General features: G+C 40.6%; 2 protein-coding genes across 2 annotated transcripts in view; one reads left to right on the top strand and one right to left on the bottom strand.

Annotated features, from left to right (window-relative positions):
- LOC131940568 (regulator of G-protein signaling rgs-2) overlaps positions 1-827 on the bottom strand; it is a 104,534-nt gene extending 103,707 nt beyond the window's left edge. Inside the window, exon 1 of the mRNA XM_059299261.1 lies at positions 592-827. The gene's annotated coding sequence lies outside the window, so the exon portion shown is untranslated. The remainder of the gene's footprint in view (positions 1-591) is intronic.
- A 5,373-nt stretch (positions 828-6,200) lies between these two features.
- Positions 6,201-23,252, top strand: part of LOC131940578 (coiled-coil domain-containing protein 78) — a 32,356-nt gene continuing 15,304 nt past the window's right edge. Inside the window, exons 1-9 of the mRNA XM_059299270.1 lie at positions 6,201-6,306; positions 10,772-10,940; positions 11,113-11,330; positions 11,634-11,797; positions 11,957-12,100; positions 20,626-20,822; positions 21,789-21,963; positions 22,152-22,271; positions 22,534-22,665. Of these exons, the coding sequence (XP_059155253.1) occupies positions 10,828-10,940; positions 11,113-11,330; positions 11,634-11,797; positions 11,957-12,100; positions 20,626-20,822; positions 21,789-21,963; positions 22,152-22,271; positions 22,534-22,665 (1,263 nt within the window). The 5' untranslated portion in view covers positions 6,201-6,306; positions 10,772-10,827. The remainder of the gene's footprint in view (positions 6,307-10,771; positions 10,941-11,112; positions 11,331-11,633; positions 11,798-11,956; positions 12,101-20,625; positions 20,823-21,788; positions 21,964-22,151; positions 22,272-22,533; positions 22,666-23,252) is intronic.

The raw sequence follows: 23,252 nt of genomic DNA, 5'->3' as shown, positions 1-23,252 counted from the left end.
CTAGGTGACAGCCATACAGCTAGGTGACAGCCATACCAGCTAGGTGAAAGCCATACCAACTAGTGGACAGATATACCGGCTAGATGAGAACTATACATTGGCATCAATATCGGCTACTTGAAAACAATACTAGATATCTGACAAGCATATCAACTAGGTGACAGACATCAGGTAGGCGGTATGGCACAGTAGCTAGCTTACTGATCTATTAGCTAGGTGACAGCCATACAGCTAGGTGACAGCCATACCAGCTAGGTGAAAGCCATACCAACTAGTGGACAGATATACCGGCTTGATGAGAACTATACATTGGCATCAATATCGGCTACTTGAAAACAATACTAGATATCTGACAAGCATATCAACTAGGTGACAGACATCAGGTAGGCGGTATGGCACAGTAGCTAGCTTACTGATCTATTAGATAGGTGACAGCCATATTAGCTTAGTGACAGCCATATCAGCTAGGTGTCAGGCACACTAGCTTAGTGACTACCACATCAGCTAGGAATTAGATCCTACATAAAAAACATGACATGACAATCATACATTGTAGCTACGAAATGAACTGAGTTAAGTGAATATACATACCGTTAGCGGTCAAACGCGTTAATAGTGTTGAAGTTGTTGAATGATGCGTGGGCGTTGATTGACCTACTGACCGCTCTAAAAAGGTCTTTAAGTAGAGCGTTAGGTCCTTAAGAGAGCCGACGCCGATGTTTTAATATCCAATGAATCGATACGAATCAGAGTACTAGTCTCATCAGGAGACCCACGCTAATCACTTAACGCTTAGCGTTAGCGTGCATGCTTGCAGGGTTAATCCGTGGGCTGAGGTAGGCTGTAGGATGGGGGACCACAGTGGTACCGGCCCGCTAATGACTTGACGGACCGCCGAGAACACACTAGAGGACGCGTGCTACGGTAATGATACGGCGTTCGATTGCTGTGTCGGCATGGAGTGGGCGAACACAGCGGCAGGCAGGCAGGCGGGCAGACCTCACAACGGGCGTGTGTGTGTGTGTGTGTCGGCTGCGTGAGAGGGGGGAGCGGGGGGGGGGGGGGTGCGCGTGTTGGAGTGAGCGCGCGTGTTTGTGCTGTGGGGAGCGTCTATGCGTGTGTGTGCGTGAGCGGGTGTGTGCGTGCATGTGCGTGTGTGCGTGTTGAGCTGCCGGGGACGCGTGTGAGCAGCATACCCGCCATTACCAGTGACACCACCATCACCCCTGCCCCCTGTAACTCACCCTCCCACGTGATGAGAGCGGTCACTGAGGCGACAGGGAAGCGAGGGGAAGGGGTGAGCTGCCGCGTGCAGATCGGACCCGCTCCGCTCACGGCCCGACACGCGCGCTCGCTAATCGATATCGAGCTGACCGGAGTGTATCAGCTGCCTCTAGACTCGTCCGCTGGCCGGAGTGTATCAGCTACCCGTAGACTCGTCCGCTGACCGGAGTGTATCAGCTGCCTGTAGACTCGTCCGCTGGCCGGAGTGTATCAACTGCCTGTAGACTCGTCCGCTGGCCGTAGTATAGTTCTATACGTCGCCTGTAGACTAGTTAGCCGGCCGGAGAGTGTCAGCTATCTCTATACTAGTATGCTGGTCGGAGTTTATCACCTGTTCGTAGACTATTAGACTGACTGGAGTAGCCTATATTAGCTGCCCACAGATAATGTGGCCCGTGGGCTAATAGGCTAACCGGAGTTCATTAGCTGTCTTAAATAGGCTAGTAGGAGTATATATCTATACGCTGCCCGTAGACTATTAGTCTGGCCGGAGTGTAGTCTGTAGTCGTGTATGTCCGACACACTAACCTATGACCTGCAATAGACCAGCCGTGATTTGAGCATGATGAAAGATTCGTGAGTAGATTGATGCACGTGCAGGCATATAATGCACGTGCAAACACTGTGATGTAACACTTGTGTAAGAACAGCAGTTGGACCTTTAAGTGGACCTACATCTTTAGCCCACAACTCTGGGACCTTCAAGTGGACCTACATCTTTAGCCCACAACTCGATACACTTAGGGTATTCAATCATTCAACTCTTGGTACCTTCGTGTTATACACATTCATCATTCAATCATTCAAGGTACCACTAACCAGTTAATACACTACCGGCCTACCACCCACCACTAAATAAACTACTGGCCCACCACTCATCCATTAATAAACTACTGGACTAAATATACTACTGGTACTGAAAAAAACGGATTTAAATTGTGGAATACACATCATGAAAATTACATCAGCTGAGTGAATACCACTTCTCACATCATCTTTTCAAATAGTGTAAAAAGTTCAATTTTTTTTTAAAGAAAATAATATGTAAGTCAAATGTTTCATTCTAAATGCGAACCTAATGTCTTATTCTAAATTAAAGAAAAAGGAAGAGCAAAAACATGAGCAAAAACAAGAACAAAGAAAAATCAAAGCGTGTTATCTAACATTGTGTTGTCCGCCACCCCACGAAACCAATTGATACCCCCCTCATCCACCCCATCCATTAAATAATATGTGCACCATCTATTTCTTTTACTACCGCATCGCCCCGGGATAGTTTCGCCTTTGTTCTAAAGTTAACATCTTTACCGCGCTACAGAGGGTAACAAAACACACTGCTAGTGGGGACATATTGAATCCACTGTCCTCTTCATCTCATATTGGAGCAGTTTTTTTGACGCAATCATCAGACCGCTGGATATGAATTGCAACATAAACATTGGTTATCGCTGAACTATAACTCAGTATTAGATCACTTGTGTTGGTACACAAACATACCTTGTGCAATATCTACCAATAAAGACGGAGGATACTGTTTTATGGCATTCATAGGTATATATATATATATATATATATATATATATATATATATATATATATATATATATATATATATATATATATATATATATATATATATATATATATATATATATATATATATATATACATATATATATATATATATATATATATATATATATATATATATATATATATAATGTATATTTATATATATATTATTATATATCTATATACAATTATATATACAACATGGCGTAAATCTGGAGATTTCGCACAATCAGAATTTTGAATATGACGTCACTGAATTACGAGGGACAAAAGTAAGACAGCTGTGACTGTGAGGGGCCAGAGCCCCTTTCACACACCCTCCCCCCCCCCCCCCTACACACTTTGAATACATCACTGCATACAAATAAGAAAAATATTATTTTAACAGATGCATCAATTCTAGATAAAATCGGATACAACAAAAGCCTTATTGAAGCAATATTTACAAAGAACAGCATTTGATAATTTTTTGTAATGAAAAGCCGACGTGCCCTCCATACCCAATGCTACTTCAAAAAATTCATTTTATTTAAATTGGGGAACAAATTCTTTCGATTGCATACAACTAGGTGAACGTAGTTGCTCTTTATGTGAAGGCAATATAAAACTATGTTGGTGCCAATTGTGCTGGCCGTGTGTGGATAGCTTAACCAACCGATGCTCGAAGGTTAGAAGCCTTGAGTCTCATCGACTCGGGTCTTTAGTTGGACTTATATTTCACAGCTACACAACAACGGCTAGAATCTACTGGGACATTTTTTAAACCCTTGGACCAGTGTTTCTTCCAGACTTCTTTCTCCGGGGGGCACTCGATATTTTCGGGGGGGGGGGGGGGGGAAGCGGACACTGGTAAAAGTATATGTTTGCTATATAAATTCCATTTCATTCGGGGGGGGGGGGGGCTTTAAACTTTCTTCCGAAGAGATGCCTGGAAGAAACTCTGCATTGGACGCTTTCTTTGGATCCCTGCCTTAAGTCAAAGATTTGAATCCTTGTTGGACGTGTTCATTGCATCACTGCCTTTAGTTCAAAACTAACAACTGTTTCCTACAAGTGAGTTTTCCCCGCCCTGCCCAGATTGAAAATGGCGACGGTGACACCGGCGGGTAGCGAGATAGGGCTATCAGTAAACATATCTCACCTCAGCCATCTCGCCAGGTGTTTTCAGCCCCGCCGCCTCATTAGGTGAGTACATCTTTCTCCCGTCACGGCGACCTGATTTACGCGTGCTCGCTTGAATTTCTCACCTGCATGTTGCTGATAACACTCGGCTCAGGACACACACTGACACGTACTTTTACTTGATACATCTAAACCTAACCTAACCTAACCTAACCTAACCTAACCTAACCTAACCTAACCTAACCTAACCTAACCTAACCTAACCTAACCTAACCTAACCTAACCTAACCTAACCTAACCTAACCTAACCTAACCTAACCTAACCTAACCTAGCCTAGCCTAGCCTAACCTAACCTAACCTAACCTAACCTAACCTAGCCTAACCTAACCTAACCTAACCTATTCTAACCTAACCTAACCTAACCTAACCTAACCTAACCTAACCTAACCTAACCTAACCTAACCTAACCTAACCTCAAACAAAATGCTGCAACAATCTGACGTGGTACCCAGTGGTAAAGCGGTCAAAAGTCGGTTAAGATTTAAATATATCCCATTACCTGCAACTGTTTACACCTAGTCAGGGCAGGTGGGCTGCGACCATCCGCTATTTCTGGAACCAACTGTCTTATCCTCCTGTGGGGGCCATTTGTCACCATCACCTGCCAGACTGCTTCTATCAAAGGTATCTGGTCTGTTAAGGACTGCCTTCATTTCTCTTGCTCTTCATTGACACCGTTTCTATGCCTATAGGGGTGGGGCAAGGTATGGGAGGGGCGGGGTATGGGTGTCATAAGGGGACAAGGAATGTGCGGGTAGCCTAGAGTGGCCGGGGTGGGGAAATGTGTGTGTGTGTGTGTGTGAAACGGTATAGGTGCCTCGAGGCTTTTGTGAGCAGTTTATGGGTGGTGCTAAGGATGTGGGAGACGTTATGGGCGGGGCAAGGTATGTGTGAAGTGGGAGGAGCAGGGTTTGTGTGAAGTGTTATGGGCGGGGCAAGGTATGTGTGAAGTGGGAGGAGCAGGGTTTGTCTGAAGTGTTATGGGCGGGGCAAGGTATGTGTGAAGTGGGAGGAGCAGGGTTTGTCTGAAGTGTTATGGGCGGGGCAAGGTATGTGTGAAGTGGGAGGAGCAGGGTTTGTGTGAAGTGTTATAGGCGGGGCAAGGTATGTGTGAAGTGGGAGGAGCAGGGTTTGTGTGAAGTGTTATGGGCAGTGCAAAGTATGTATGAAATAGACAGTGCTAAAATGCGCGGAGAATTTTAACTCGGTAAATATAGTGAGGTATGTATTGCAGGGGTTGGGCCTATTTTATATTTCCCATCATAGATTGAAGTATCTATTGTAGATGTTGGACCTATTATTGTATGTTTCGCGCCCAACAAACCTTGTGCCTGAAGGATTCCAATACACGATCTAGTGCATATGGGACTGAAAGTTGGAAACCTACACAAACATGTAACAAAAACATGGGTTTGAATATATCTGGGAAAAGACGTAAATACCACAAGACCACCCTAATTGGAACATTTTTGAATAACAACAGGACCTTAAACACCAGAAACAGATCGCGTTGATTGTTAATGTACCACACTACACGGCTATGTTGCCTATGGCGCTATATGAATTACGTTCCAACTTGCAAATTGCCGACCACTGTTGTTTATACCTTCTAGATTAAGCTTTAAAAAAGGCTATTTTCTATATAGTATTACATAGCTCTATAGTAAGCCATGACAGACAAAGCCTATGTTGCCCAGAGGTGCAGACAGGCTAGCCGGTGTGATGAGGGGGGGGGTGTTAAACGACACTTTTCTAGCAAATTTAAATAGCACCTTTCGGAAATATATAAATGACTACAAATACAGTTTTCAAACGAGCATGTTACTGAAGTCTGTCCCATTTTGTTGACCATCGTAGAAAAGTGAAAATTAAGGTGCGCTTATAAAAGGGGGCCCTAGGCTGCTGCCAACACAGCCCCTCCCCCTCATCCCACTATTCGTCATCGGCAGTATATAAGCATTTGCAGCTTCAAATAGAACGATAATTTAATGATTTTATTGATGGTTTGTGGAGTTTCGGAAACCAGAAAAAAACTACAACAAAACCATGTCTTCTCTGGTAGGTCTAGCTTGTATTAAAATCAAAATAAAAGTAAATAGATTCTAGGCCTAAGAGCTTACTCTTCAGTTTTTAAAATCAGAAAGAATAAAACTAATGATGGCGACGTTGTTACTGTAAACAAATTCTCTGAGGAAAACAGATGCTTTTATTAGACTACAAGCTTTTGTTTACAGCGAATGAAAATGCTTATTCTACTACTAGTCTAGGTAGATCTATAATCTAGATTCTACCTTTTAAAAAAATAACTCACAATTCTTCTGTTTGGGGTTCTCTTCCATTAACATGCACTTAAATTATAAATTAAAAACATAAATTAAATAAATTAAAATTAAATATAGGGCCTAAATATTACTAAATAAAAATATAGGGCCTATAAATATTAAATATAATATATTTAAATTAAGTATATTAATATACTAGGCCTAATACTAATACTAATAACTAGCCTAATATAATTAATAATTAAATCGAAGTGACAAGCAACGCGGATCACAGATCCTGGTCGAATAAATGTAATTAGATTTTAGATTCGATTAGAATTAGATCAAGATCTAGGTTTCTATATGATAGATATGTAATATGTATGTATAATATGTAAATTATGTGGATTGCACTGCAATCTAAAAGTATGTATTATTTTTTTTATAAAAAAATTTCAATTACAGCTGGCACAATAGTAAACTAAGTCAATTTAGTATTTAGCATATGTTATATTATAACTCTTTGTGCAAAGTCTTTATTACTGAAAAAAAATTCCATTGCCAGGGTCAGCCTATCCTTTTAACTTTTATATCAATGCCCATGTGCGCACTTCTCTCTCTCTCTGTCCGCAACATATTTTTGCAGGATATCACATCAGAATCTTAAGCGATATATGAAGAACTTGATACAGACTTTTGTTGAAAATAATATGGTAGATGTTTTAAATGTATAAACAAAATTTTAGTTAAAGAAGAAAAATAAAAAATAAAGACATATTCAAATGTAGAAAAACAATTTTAATTATGCAACCGGAAAAGGTTTTTAATGGAATCATTTAAGTCTTTTAATCAGTGTGTGCATTTAATAAAAATTAATATGGTGTTCTGTTGACTAATAATGTTTATTATTGGTTTTATTTTTTCAAATACATATTGGTAGTCTATGTTATTTTAAATGTGTCGGATTTTTAGTTATTATACCTTTGCATGGTCACTAATATTGTTCAATGTGTAGTAAAGCACATCGCGTATTGACCAAAAACTATTTTATAAAATATTAGGAAATTGGTAGCCTTTGTTTATTTAAATGTGCCCGATTTTTACTCTTTAGTTATTTCTTTGTTTTGTCACTAATATCTCAACGTGTAGTGTTGCATTTTGATCAATACCTATTTTATAACTTATTATTTCCAAATATGTATAACATTAAAAATATATATGCCTATAATTCATGTGTAAAAGGTACGGAAGGCTAGTTATATTATAACCTACTGCACTGTAGAAAAATTCTACAAGTACTGTGACCAGATTTCATGAGTGGATTTCTCAATTATTTTTTAAGATTGTACAATAAAACTTCACAGAAGCATATTAAAATATCTTAGAAATGAATTTAGATAGCTAAAAGTTAACACTGCAAATAAACAATTAAAAAAATAGAAATTAGGCCTACTCTAATGCATATTGTCGAATAATATTGTATAGTAATGTATAGGTACTCCAGTTACTAGAATCTTGAGTAGAATCTAGATCTGGATTCTATTTCACTATTTCAACAATTTACATCTAGCTACAAAAATAATAATTTTTTTTTAAGATTTAATACTTACATTTGCTTTGGAATCACAAGATATTTTATTTTGTCTTGTACAAGGGTAGTAAGGGGTTATCCATTTATGAAATCCACAAAATGGATTTTTGTTTTGTGGACGGGGGGGGGGGGGTCCAAAATCCAAAAAAATTGTGGACGTCATAAATAGATGACCCATAAGACTAAGTATTTAGATTTTAGTAAGGTAATAATTCATGTAGCAGTGTTTGTTTCTTTTAGCTTCTACTGACCACATCAGAGCATGCTAAATTACTATTTGAAAAGCATGAAAAGCTTAGGACTACTTGGGATTATTGTGATTTCACACATTTATAATCCTACAACCATGGACAAGATTAGCAGTAAAGAAACCTAATATCTTTTAAAATAAAATTAAATAATAGAAGAGGAATAACATAAATTAGGCTTTTGTTACATGACTTCAATAGACATAGTTCTCTGAGTTAACCTTACTACTTTATTCTTACATACAGACGGCTCAGACGATACAGACTGTCCCTGACCCTACCTCTTGTTAACTGCCTCACATGTACACATCAGATACACATCTCAGTACTGAACACTCAAGGGACGAAACCATGATATACACAGAGGCGTAGCGACCCCTCCCGGCGCCCGGGGCGAACATTCAGTTTGGCGCCACGCCGTATATATATATATATATATATATATATATATATATATATATATATATATATATATATATATATATATATATATATATATATATATATATATATATATATATATATGTATATATATATATATATATGTATATATATGTATATATATAAATATACATATATATATATATATATATGTATATATATATATATATATGTATATATATACATATATATATATATATATATATATATATATATATATATATATATACATATATATATATATATACATATATATATATATATATATATATATATATATATATATATATATATATATATATATATATATATATATATATATATATATATATATATATATATATATATATATATATATATATATATATATATATATATATATATATATATATATATATATATATATATATATATATATATATATATATGTGTGTGTGTGTATGTGTATGTGTGTGCGACAGTCTTGAAAAAAATTAATAGGTACGCTGTATGATTGTCGCTCCCTAAAACTTAACTCAACGCCAATTAAATTCCTCTTAAGATGCATTATCCTTTAAAGATGATGATTAGTAATGTCAGAAAAAAATATTGTAGCCGTGCTAATTCGTTTAGGACAGTCTTTTTATGTTTTATCTTTGGAACAGTCTCTTCTATGACATAGTATATATTTGGATTATAAGTTTGTTAGATTAAGGTCATACAATTAACATACAATAGCAAATCATTGTTCACATTGGAATACCATATGGGTATTTCGTTGACTGGTTGATTGTATAATGAAACAAGCTAGAGGAAAAACATTTCTTTTCTAAGTGTTAAAAGAGTTATCTAGTAAACGATCCAGTACAAATCCTGCGATTTTTGTTGGTGAAAAAGCGCCCCCCCCCCCCCTACCCCATTATCTTGGACAAAAATGGTAGAGCGGATTTTAAACGTCACTAACTCTTGTTTTTATGTTACACAGTTGTAAAATACGCTTTAGTTCCATGGGTTCTTTTCTGAGTAATAAGGGTTATTTATTCCTTAATTTTTCCGATTTTAGACTTCGAAAAAGCGCCCCCCCCCCCCTCCATCTAGGAAAGCTGGAAAGCAGTTTTTCTGGTCACTGTTTCTTACAGTTACTCAATCAAGGTAGAAAACAGTTAAATCAGCATGAAAAGGCTCTCAGCCGTTAAATTTCTTTACTTTGACTGTTTATAATTCAAAACTGCAGCTTAAAATGAGCTTGTAAATATTTTTTTCTACCCCTTTTGGCGCCCCCTTAGGGTCGGCGCCCGGGGCGGCCGCCCTCCCCGCCCTCCCCTAGCTACGCCTCTGGATATACACAACACAAGAGACTAACAAGAAATAACAGCTTTAGTAGCTAAGATTGATCTAATTATACTACTAAATCATAGTAAGCCTCAATAAGACATTATTCATTATAGACAAGACTATGCCTTAAGAAAGTGACTAAAAGTTAATATTAAAAAGATTAGGCCTACTTAACTAAAAATAAAATAGTTAGGTTTTTATAATTTATGATATGTAGTTATACAATATTGACATAGATGTTTTAAAAGGATGCCACATTTAATACAGTCATGAATGTCCTGTAAAAAAACATAAATTGAGTTCACTGCCCTAAAGTTTGGAAATTCCTTTTAATGAATTGGCACAGAATGATAATTGTTACATGTTAAATAATTAATAATATTGTATGAATCTGTGCAGGTTTAATCATTCTTTGATAAAAATAAATTTTTGTTAGTTTGCAAAAGCAGCAACTTTGTTCAAACTTTTTAGATACATTTAAATAAGATTTAAATTAGGCCTAATTATTGAAAAGTAAGTTAAAGATTATGAAATTTGATAACAAGTGGGGAGATAACAGGATTAAGAACTAGTGATTGTTTCATGGGCGAAATAAACTGCCTCAAGCTGTTTTCACATCTGGTGCCAACTGACATTAATTTTATTTTAAAAAATCTGCCCATCTAGCTGATGAACTGAAATAGAAATTTTATTTAAAAAAAAATCTCCACATCTAGCTGATCAACTGAAATAGAAATTTTATTTTTAAATAATCTCTCCATCTAGTTGATAAGCTGAAATAGTAATTAAAAAAAAATACATTTTGAAATTGTTTTTAATTCTTTTGCAACAGGTTAATTTAAAAAAAAAATTGACCAGCTTCTCTTGTTGTTTTCAGTTATTAGTTGATTCACCAACAGTTTGATAGACTTCTATCATTAGTGGATAATTACCATGAATATTCAAGTGCTAGGTCGAATTCGCCCCACATTTCGAACAGAGAGATCATCTCTGTATTTGTCAGAAAAAAATACAGTTGCGTCCAGGGCTGGGGGGCCGTCCTTTGGGTGAGTACAACAGATATTTTTAACCTGATGTGTGGAGGTATTTTTATCTTAGAGCACTTATTTAACCGGATGTGTGGAGGTATTTTTTATCTTAGAGCAGGTATTTAACCTGATGTGTGGAGGTATTTTATCTTAGAGCACTTATTTAAAACTTTGCTAATTTTATTTCCAGATTTGATGAATTATTCCATGAAAATGATACGACCTATGACATCTTCAAAGCCTCAGTCCAGCCTTCACTAGACCTGCTGTTGGGGGGCTGCAATGTTTGTTTCCTAGTCATAGGGGAGACTGGGTCAGGGAAATCCTTCACCCTGGCTGGAGAGGGACAGTCCCAAGCTGGCATGGTACCAATGGTGCTAGAGCATTTGTTAGCCAGGCTCTTCAGGGGTAAAAGTTTAGATTTATTATGTCTTCATCTTGGCTCTTCAAGGGTAGAAGTTTAGATTTATTGTGTGTTGCTTGGCTCTTGAGGGGTAAAAGTTTAGATTTATTGTGTCTTAAGCTTGGCTCTTCAGGGGTAAAAGTTTAGATTTATTGTGTCTTAAGCTTGGCTCTTCAGGAGTAGAAGTTTAGGTTTATTGTGTGTTGCTTGGCTTTCTAGGGGAAAATGTTGAATGTTAGCTAGATGTATTTATATGTATGTATTACATAGAGAGTTATAGTTTATGTTAGTATGTATGTATGTCACAGACAGTTACAAGTACGAGAAGAGATCATCCAAGAGCTGGCCTGTGGTTACACTGCAGATGTTTCAAGTTGTCAATGAGGTGTTGAAAGACTTGCTGCTGGTCCCGGCGTCGGTCTCCCAGAACCTGCAGATAGGTGACACAGCCAGCAAAGGTGTTCATGTGCAGGTCAGTATCTGCTTGTGTCGCCTTTTATGCCATAACTTAAAAGTTTTTGTACCAAAGTTTCTAATGTTCAGTTTTGGTCTATTTCATTGCTAGTGTGTAACCAATATTTGTCTATTTTATTGTTAAAGTGTAACCAGTTTTTGTCTATTTTGCTGCTAGGGTATAACCCGACTCCCCTTAAAAGATGGCTCACAAGCCACAGCCCAGTTCCAGCAAGCCTGGGGGAGACGAGCCAACAAATCATCAGATTACGGCTACACCGCGGACCACTCGGCCGTGTTTGTTGTCATAGAGCTAGAGATGGTGAGTACAGGATCTTAAAGCTGGTTACACACAGGGCTGGTATAGAGATGGTGAGTACTGGATAGATGGTTACACCCCACACAGGGCTGGTATAGAGATGGTGAGTACTGGATAGATGGTTACACCCCACACAGGGCTGGTATAGAGATGGTGAGTACAGGATACATGGTTACACCCCACACAGGGCTGGTATAGAGATGGTGAGTACAGGATCTTAAAGCTGGTTACACACAGGGCTGGTATAGAGATGGTGAGTACAGGATCTTAAAGCTGGTTACACACAGGGCTGGTATAGAGATGGTGAGTACAGGATAGATGGTTACACACAGGGCTGGTATAGAGATGGTGAGTACAGGATAGATGGTTACACACAGGGCTGGTATAGAGATGGTGAGTACAGGATAGATGGTTACATCCCACACAGGGCTGGTATAGAGATGGTGAGTACAGGATAGATGGTTACACACCACACAGGGCTGGTATAGAGATGGTGAGTACAGGATAGATGGTTACACACAGGGCTGGTATAGAGATGGTGAGTACAGGATAGATGGTTACACCCCACACAGGGCTGGTATAGAGATGGTGAGTACAGGATAGATGGTTACACCCCACACAGGGCTGGTATAGAGATGGTGAGTACAGGATCTTAAAGCTGGTTACACCCCACACTAGCTGGTATAGAGATGGTGAGTACAGGATAGATGGTTACACCACACACAGGGCTGGTATAGAGATGGTGAGTACAGGATAGATGGTTACACCCCACACAGGGCTGGTATAGAGATGGTGAGTACAGGATCTTAAAGCTGGTTACACCCCACACTAGCTGGTATAGAGATGGTGAGTACAGGATCTTAAAGCTGGTTACACCCCACACTAGCTGGTATAGAGATGGTGAGTACAGGATCTTAAAGCTGGTTACACCCCACACTAGCTGGTATAGAGATGGTGAGTACAGGATCTTAAAGCTGGTTACACCCCACACTAGCTGGTATAGAGATGGTGAGTACAGGATCTTAAAGCTGGTTACACCCCACACATGGCTGGTATAGAGATGGTGAGTACAGGATCTTAAAGCTGGTTACACCCCACACATGGCTGGTATAGAGATGGTGAGTACAGGATCTTAAAGCTGGTTACACCCCACACAGGGCTGGTATAGAGATGGTGAGTACAGGATCTTAAAGCTGGTTACACCCCACACAGGGGTGGTATAGAGATGGTGAGTACAGGATCTTAAAGCTGGTTACACACAGGGCTGGTATAGAGATGGTGAGTACAGGATAGATGGTTACACCCACACAGGGCTGGTATAGAGATGGTGAGTACAGGATAGATGGTTACACCCCACACAGGGCTGGTATAGAGATGGTAAGTACAGGATCTTAAAGCTGGTTACACCCCACACAGGGCTGGTATAGAGATGGTGAGTACAGGATCTTAAAGCTGGTTACACCCCACACAGGGCTGGTATAGAGATGGTGAGTACAGGATCTTAAAGCTGGTTACACACAGGGCTGGTATAGAGATGGTGAGTACAGGATAGATGGTTACACCCACACAGGGCTGGTATAGAGATGGTGAGTACTGGATAGATGGTTACACCCCACACAGGGGTGGTATAGAGATGGTAAGTACAGGATCTTAAAGCTGGTTACACCCCACACAGGGCTGGTATAGAGATGGTGAGTACAGGATAGATGGTTACACCCCACACAGGGCTGGTATAGAGATGGTAAGTACAGGATCTTAAAGCTGGTTACACCCCACACAGGGCTGGTATAGAGATGGTGAGTACAGGATCTTAAAGCTGGTTACACCCCACACAGGGCTGGTATAGAGATGGTGAGTACAGGATCTTAAAGCTGGTTACACACAGGGCTGGTATAGAGATGGTGAGTACAGGATAGATGGTTACACCCACACAGGGCTGGTATAGAGATGGTGAGTACTGGATAGATGGTTACACCCCACACAGGGCTGGTATAGAGATGGTGAGTACTGGATAGATGGTTACACCCCACACAGGGGTGGTATAGAGATGGTGAGTACAGGATAGATGGTTACACCCACACATTGATATATAGGCCCAGCTAGACAACACAGTAACATATCATGCTGAATGTTAACCCTTTACATGTTGATCTGTGATTGGATGAACTAATAATAAGCTGTATGTTTTATTTTTTGGTGTGATTTGACATGCAGGATTAGTTGCACCTAAACTGTTTTTTGTAAGTTGTTTTGTATCACCTACATTAATCAGGGATTATCTATATTAATCTTATATCAACTGAACAAATAACCAATCTCCAGAATTAATCATGTTATACCTGAATTAATCTTGTATCACCCTCATTAATCTTGTATCACCTGAACTAATCTTGTATCACCTGAATTAATCCTGTATCCCCTGAATCAATCTTGTATCACCCGCATTAATCTTGTATCACCTGAACTAATCTTGTATTACCTGAATTAATCATGTATCACATGAATTAATCCTGTATCACCTGAATTAATCCTGTATATCCCCCCAACTTGCAGGTGCAGACCATCTCAATTTGAGTTGGGTAAATAAGTTGTTTTTCTCAACTTTCTAATTTTAGTTGCTCTATTTTTCATTTATTTATGCCAAGTTTCTTTTTAGTTGATAGTTTTTATTTCTTGATTTTATTTCTTCAAGATTCTATTTTTAGTTTGAATATTTCCCTTTCTTTTATGTCATAGATTGTATTTTAGTTTATTTATTTCTTCTTTTATTTATGACAAGATTCTTTTTTAGTTTCTATTTATTTATTTTTTCTTCTCTCTTTGTTTAGTTCTTACTTTTTCATCACTTTTTACTTCTTAGTTGTTGTTTTTTAAATTTGCCCTAGCTTTTAGATCTCTCACTTTCATTTTAAAACTTTCTTAATTTTTTCTTTCAATTTCATGTTTTTAAAAATACAAAATTTAATACATTTTATTTTAAAAATTTCATCTAGTAATTTTCAAACTTTTATATATTTTATTGTAAACATCCATCTCCTTCAAGTAGGCTTTATAATTTACCATGTTAGTTTTTAATATGGAAATGGTTTTATCATTTCAAATTTAATTTTCCCTTATCATTATCTTCTTTAAACTAAGACCCAAAGCCAATCAACTTCCATTTTAACCAGTTTTTACAGTGTGCTAAATTAATTGATTAATTGATTTTTTTATAGACAGTTTTAACTTTAATAGTTCATATTTCATCTATGTATATATATATATATATATATATATATATATATATATATATATATATATATATATATATATATATATATATATATATATATATATATATATATATATATATGTATATATATATATATATATATATATATATATATATATATATATATATATATATATATATATATATATATATATATATATATATATATATTGTTAGGGCTCCCTATCCTTGAAATTTAAATTTTTCTATATTTATTCTTTGACAATCAAAGAAGCTTAACTCATGCAAACAAGCAGTAATACATTATTACTTCCCTTGAGGGAGCACGTTCTAGTAAATGGTATATGTGATTACATAAACTTATACTTATAGGCCCCATTGTATTGCTCAGTCTATAGGTTCTAGATCTAGATCTATGTGTGTTTATAATCCTTGGGTGGTTTATTTGAAAAACAAAACGCAGAAAATAGAACTAGAAAAACGAGGCTTTTAAATCTACAAGTTTAGAACTAGACTTCAGAGTTGTGACAAACACACGTTTACAGAACACAACGTTTAGAGAACACACGTTTACAGAATACGTTTACAGAACACAACGTTTAGAGAACACACGTTTACAGAATACGTTTACAGAACACAACGTTTAGAGAACACACGTTTACAAAACACACGTTTACAGAATACGTTTACAGAACACACGTTTACAGAACACAACGTTTATAAAACACACGTTTACACAACACACGTTTACAGAACACACGTTTAAAGGACACGTTTACAGAACACACGTTTAGAGAACACACGTTTACAGAACACACGTTTACAGAACACACGTTTACAGAACACACGTTTACAGAACACACGTTTACAGAACACACGTTTACAGAACACACGTTTAGAGAACACACGTTTACAGAACACACGTTTAGAGAACACACGTTTACAGAACACACGTTTACAGAACACACGTTTACAGAACACACGTTTACAGAACACACGTTTACAGAACACACGTTTACAGAACACACGTTTACAGAACACACGTTTAGAGAACACACGTTTACAGAACACACGTTTACAGAACACACGTTTACAGAACACACGTTTACAGAACACACGTTTACAGAACACACGTTTACAGAACACACGTTTACAGAACACACGTTTACAGAACACACGTTTACAGAACACGTTTACAGAACACACGTTTACAGAACACACGTTTACAGAACACGTTTACAGAACACACGTTTAGAGAACACACGTTTACACAACACACGTTTACAGAACACACGTTTACAGAACACGTTTACAGAACACACGTTTACAGAACACACGTTTACAGAACACGTTTACAGAACACACGTTTACAGAACACACGTTTACAGAACACGTTTACAGAACACACGTTTAGAGAACACACGTTTACACAACACACGTTTACAGAACACACGTTTACAGAACACGTTTACAGAACACACGTTTAGAGAACACACGTTTACAGAACACACGTTTACAGAACACACGTTTACAGAACACACGTTTACAGAACACACGTTTACAGAACACGTTTACAGAACACACGTTTAGAGAACACACGTTTACACAACACACGTTTACAGAACACACGTTTACAGAACACACGTTTACAGAACACACGTTTAGAGAACACACGTTTAGAGAACACACGTTTACAGAACACACGTTTACAGAACACACGTTTACAGAACACACGTTTAGAGAACACACGTTTACAGAACACACGTTTACAGAACACGTTTACAGAACACACGTTTACAGAACACGTTTACAGAACACACGTTTAGAGAACACACGTTTACACAACACACGTTTACAGAACACACGTTTACAGAACACACGTTTAGAGAACACACGTTTAGAGAACACACGTTTACAGAACACACGTTTACAGAACACACGTTTACAGAACACACGTTTAGAGAACACACGTTTAGAGAACACACGTTTACAGAACACACGTTTAGAGAACACACGTTTACAGAACACACGTTTACAGAACACACGTTTAAAGAATGCATGTTTATAAAAAAAACATTTACAAAACACGTTTACAAAAAAAAAAACGTTAACATAAGACGTTTAAAAAACATTTACGAAATACACGTTTACAAAAAAAAATCGTTAACGAAAAACGTTTACAAAAACAGTTTTTTTAAAAAACGTTTACAAACAAAAAAACCGTTAACAATACACTAGTTTGTGCAGGCCCACTTTATTTAAAAACAGTTGATCCCTACAGAGTGCAACTAGATTCTGTAAGCTTTCTATTTATAGAAAGTGTTGATCACCCAAAACTAGAGTGCAGCTGCAATCTATTCTATTTAAAGCAACAACAAAAATTAAATCTGTAAATTGAATAGTTTATTTGGTAAGCGAGTCTTCTTTCTCTAAATAAACATTCGGCACAAAGGCTAGATCTCTAAGAACCCCCCATTCATTCTTCCAATAAAAGACCGGCACTGCTAACTTGTGTGTAACACACACGTCAATCACCCCCCCCCCCCCACCCTCCTATGTTGACTGTGCCACCGACTGTAGTGACAACAGATCGCGCCTGTGAAAGTTGACTCGCGGGTCGTGGAGATCGATATCTCCCACCAACAGTTGGGTGAAATACCCGATCACTTGCTAGCCCAGTGCTAGCCTATGTAGCTCGGACAGGTAACTTGTTCTTTTTCTGTTGGCTAGGTTACACACACTTCCGGTTTTAGTATATCTTTTTCGTCTTTTTAATGTAGGATTTAAACATTGTATTCATTATGGATTACGTTGATTACGTTTTTCTGATACATTGATAGACGGTGGGTATTTTGGTGTAGGTTGTGTCAGCACTAGCGAAATCCTGGTCAGTTAACACAGAAAACACGGCGGATATTTTAATACTGACCAAATGTATGTCGACAATGACCAAATGTCTACTGACACTGACCAAATGTCTGCCAACACTGACCAAATGTCTGCCAACACTGACCAAATGTCTGCCAACACTGACCAAATGTCTGTCAACACTGACCAAATGTCTGTCAACACTGACCAAATGTCTGTCTACACTGACCAAATGTTTGTCTACACTGACCAAATGTCTGCCAACACTGACCAAATGTCTGTCAACACTGACCAAATGTCTGTCAACACTGACCAAATGTCTGTCCACGTGTGGGGTAGCGAGAGTGCCGTGTTGTGTTCTGACTGAGACCGTAGCCACAACACATTTACTGTTGCTGTTCACTGGGCGTACCTTATTGAAAGACAGATTCACCTTTCGAATAGACTGACTTTTCCTGGTGACGTCATGTGCTTGATTTATCTCCCTTGTGTCGGCTTGTTGTTTGTCAGGCTTACCTCCCTTATCTGGTCTTGTTGTTGTCAGACTTACCTGTCTTATGTGGGCTTGTTGTTAGACTTATCTCCCTTATGTTTTTGTTTGTCAGTTTTACCTCCCTTATCTGGTCTTGTTGTTTGTCAGACTTACCTCCCTTATCTGGGTTTGTAGTTGTTAGGCTTACCTCCAGAATGTGGGCTTGCCCACTTTCTCCAAAAAGCATTACTTTGTTCTGGAATAATTGGAGAAATCAATAATATCGATAAGAATTGGGTTGGCATGTGGTGTGGGAGGTGGGTGGGAAAGTTGTTGGTGTGTTGGAGGTGTAGTTTGGTGGGTGGGAGGTGTTTGCTGGGGAGGTGTATATGGGTGGGTTGGTTTTGAGTCGGTTGAAAGGTGTGTCGGTGGGTGGGAGGTGTGTGTATGGGTTGGAGGTGTGTGTCAATGGGTGGGAGGTGTGTGTATGGGTGGGAGTTGTGTGTCGGTGGGTGGGAGGTGTGTGTCAATGGGTGGGAGGTGTGTGTATGGGTGGGAGTTGTGTGTCGGTGGGTGGGAGTTGTGTGTATGGGTGGGAGTTGTGTGTCGGTGGGTGGGAGGTGTGTGTCGGTGGGTGGGAGGTGTGTGTATGGGTGGGAGTTGTGTGTCGGTGGGTGGGAGGTGTGTGTATGGGTGGGAGTTGTGTGTCGGTGGGTGGGAGGTGTGTGTCGGTGGGTGGGAGGTGTGTGTCGGTGGGTGGGAGGTGTATGTCGGATGGTGGGAGGTGTGTGTCGGTGGTTAGGGGTGTGTGTCGGTGGTTAGGGGTGTGTGTCGGTGGGTGGGAGGTGTATGTCGGATGGTGGGAGGTGTGTGTCGGTGGGTGGGAGGTGTGTGTCGATGGGTGGGAGGTGTGTGTCGGTGGGTGGGAGGTGTGTGTCGATGGGTGGGAGGTGTGTGTCGGTGGGTGGGAGGTGTGTGTCGATGGGTGGGAGGTGTGTGTCGGTGGGTGGGAGGTGTGTGTCGATGGGTGGGAGGTGGGTGTCGGTGGGTGGGAGGTGTGTGTCGATGGGTGGGAGGTGTGTGTCGGTGGGTGGGAGGTGTGTGTCGATGGGTGGGAGGTGGGTGTCTCTGGATGGGAGGTGTGTGTCGGTGGGTGGGAGGTGTGTGTCGGTGGGTGGGAGGTGTGTGTCGGTGGGTGGGAGGTGTGTGTCGGTGGGTGGGAGGTGTGTGTATGGGTGGGAGGTGTGTGTCGATGGGTGGGAGGTGTGTGTCGGTGGGTGGGAGGTGTGTGTCGATGGGTGGGAGGTGTGTGTCGGTGGGTGGGAGGTGTGTGTCGGTGGGTGGGAGGTGTGTGTCGATGGGTGGGAGGTGTGTGTCTCTGGATGGGAGGTGTGTGTCGGTGGGTGGGAGGTGTGTGTCGATGGGTGGGAGGTGTGTGTCGGTGGGTGGGAGGTGTGTGTCGGTGGGTGGGAGGTGTATGTCGGATGGTGGGAGGTGTGTGTCGATGGGTGGGAGGTGTGTGTCGATGGGTGGGAGGTGTGTGTCGGTGGGTGGGAGGTGTGTGTCGATGGGTGGTGTGTGTCGGTGGGTGGGAGGTGTGTGTCGATGGGTGGGAGGTGTGTGTCGGTGGGTGGGAGGTGTGTGTCGGTGGGTGGGAGGTGTGTGTCGATGGGTGGGAGGTGTATGTCGGATGGTGGGAGGTGTGTGTCGATGGGTGGGAGTTGTGTGTCGGTGGGTGGGAGTTGTGTGTAGTGCCTTGTGTCAGTGACCGTAGACTCAGCCTACAGACCTTTGATCTCAGTCAGTGTCTAATCGCTTCACGTCAAGTTCTGCACATTTTCAGTCTGTTCCACCAACCTCAAAAAGATTCACTAAGACTTTCAGGCTGGCTATCTTTGATTGAATGTATCTTCTAGCACCGCCAGCACATAGCATCTGATGAAATGTATCTTTCAGGCAATAGGAGGCAACCCCAAACCTTACAGGTCAAAGTTCACAGTGGTTGAACTGCCAGGATTAGAGCGGCTAGTTAATCATTCAGGCTACGCAACAGGCTGGGAAGGGCAAGGAATTAACCGAGCTCTAACTGCCCTAAACAACGTGGTTACCTCCCTTAGCAGCCAGCCCGACCCCCAGCGGGTTATTAATTACAAGTAAGTTGTGTAAATAGCATCCACTAATCCGGCCCGTGTGTGCAGAAATGTGGACAAACACTGAGACAAGTTTCTCTCAAATCTTCTCATAAATAAGCACATTATGCCGAGTGGAGCAAGCTATAAATCCGTCAAGCGATTTGTTTAGCTACATTGTTATGATGAATGCATTCAAAACTAATGCAAGCTCAACATTCTGGTAAAACAAACCTTGACAGTAGACTAGACAATTGTACCGTTATTATATGTCTGAGGCCAGAAAAAAAGCAGCTAAGATGATAAAAAATTTTTTTGCAAAACTGGGACTAACTGAAGGATTAAACTCTTCATACGCTAGATAAGTTTTCTGTCTTGCTATTTTTTAATTCTTACATTTTAGGGATTCCTAAGCCTATTGACCATCGTCCCTATGATATTTCAGTGAGTCTAGTTTGTCGTCCCCCCCCCCCCCCCCCGAGACTTCAGTAAGTCCAGTTCGACTCTCGACCCCTGATATTCCAGTGAGTCCCATTTGACCCCCGACCCCTGATATTCCAGTGAGTCCCATTTGACCCCCGACCCCTGATATTCCAGTGAGTCCCATTTGACCCCCGCCCTCTGATACTTCAGTGAGTCCCATTTGACCCCCGCCCCCTGATATTCAGTGAGTCCCATTTGTCCCCCGACCCCTGCTATTTGAGTAAGTCCCATTTGACCCCCGACCCCTGCTATTTCAATGAGTCCCATTTGACCCCCGTCCCCTGATATTTCACTGAGTCCCATTGACCACAACCCCTGCTATTTCAGTGAGTCCCATTTGACTCCCGACCCCTGCTATTTGAGTAAGTCCCGTTTGACCCCCGACCCCTGCTATTTCAGTGAGTCCCATTTGACTCCCGACCCCTGCTATTTGAGTAAGTCCCGTTTGACCCCAGACCCCTGCTATTTCAGTGAGTCCCGTTTGACCCCCGACCCCTGCTATTTCAGTGAGTCCCATTTGACCCGCCTCCTGCAGGAAGAACTAGGCGGGAACTGCCACACCAAAGCCCTGGTCTGCTTGAAGCCAGAGACCAACCCACAGACCCTCGCAGAGATCATCCGCTTCTGCTCCAAGCTAGATCAGGTGAAAAACTTTCCTGTGGTCAACGACCCCCAGGCACAGGTAAATTCTGCTGGTCAAGCAAATAAACATTGTCTAGGTGTGCCTATAGTGAGGGTGTTAACAGCAGTAATTGTTGGCATTGTGGAAATAGTAATGGTTAACACTGTGTGAATGTTAACAATATCTGTTGTGTGAATGTTAGCAATTACCATAAAGTCAATTATAAAAGTTAACGTGTATGTCCCCAGGGTCTCCTCACCCAATACAGAGCCAGGATTTTAGATTTAAAACTTGGACCAGCCATGACGTCAACAGCACCGTACAGCTCTGAAGCTGCACAGGATATCCGCAGGCTTCAGACAGAGAATGTAAGTCATCCTGCCTGTCTTGTTTCTCTCTTGTAACATCCTCTGGTTTCTGTTGACTAGCTGTGATATCATGGGGGCTACAGACCTGCCCATACACTGCCCATCTGGTCAGTGCCTTTGGTCCATGTCTGAAGTTTATCTGCCCATACACTGCCCATCACCTCAGTGCCTTTGGTCCATGTCTGAAGTTTACCCGCCCGTACACTGCCCATCTGGTCAGTGCCTTTGGTCCCTGTCTGAAGTTTACTTTTCTTGTTGCCAGCTGGTGCTGAAGGACCAAAATGAACGTCTGCAGCTGCGACTGGATCAGCTGAGCAGCAAGTTTGGTCACGTGGCCAGCACCAAGACTGACCTCTCGCAACAGCTGCTGCTTAGTGAGGAGGAGAAACTCAAGGTCAGTTTAGTGATAGGAGATAGGTCAGTTAGTGCTACCAGGTATAGTACATCTCACCTAACATTCCAATGCAGGTCTGACCTAACTGTCCCATGTAGGTCTGACCTAACTGCCCCATGTTGTAGGTCTGACCTAACTGTCCCATGTAGGTCTGACCTAACTGTCCCATGTAGGTCTGACCTAACTGTCCCATGTAGTTCTGACCTAACTGTCCCATGTAGGTCTGACCTAACTGTCCCATGATGTAGTTCTGACCTAACTGTCCCATGTAGGTCTGACCTAACTGTCCCATGATGTAGGTCTGACCTAACTGTCCCATGTAGGTCTGACCTAACTGTCCCATGTAGGTCTGACCTAACTGTCCCATGTAGGTCTGACCTAACTGTCCCATGTAGTTCTGACCTAACTGTCCCATGTAGGTCTGACCTAACTGTCCCATGTAGGTCTGACCTAACTGTCCCATGTAGTTCTGACCTAACTGTCCCATGTAGGTCTGACCTAACTGTCTAATGATGTAGGTCTGACCTAACTGTCCCATGTAGGTCTGACCTAACTGTCCCATGTAGGTCTGACCTAACTGTCCCATG

This window comes from Physella acuta, unplaced genomic scaffold (assembly GCF_028476545.2).
Source record: "Physella acuta isolate Inbredline_101_S28 unplaced genomic scaffold, ASM2847654v3 ptg000322l, whole genome shotgun sequence".
In the NCBI taxonomy this organism is placed as follows: Eukaryota; Metazoa; Mollusca; class Gastropoda; family Physidae; genus Physella; species Physella acuta.
The sequence above is the reverse complement of the archived record's forward strand: the minus strand, read 5'-3'. Positions and strand labels throughout refer to the sequence as shown.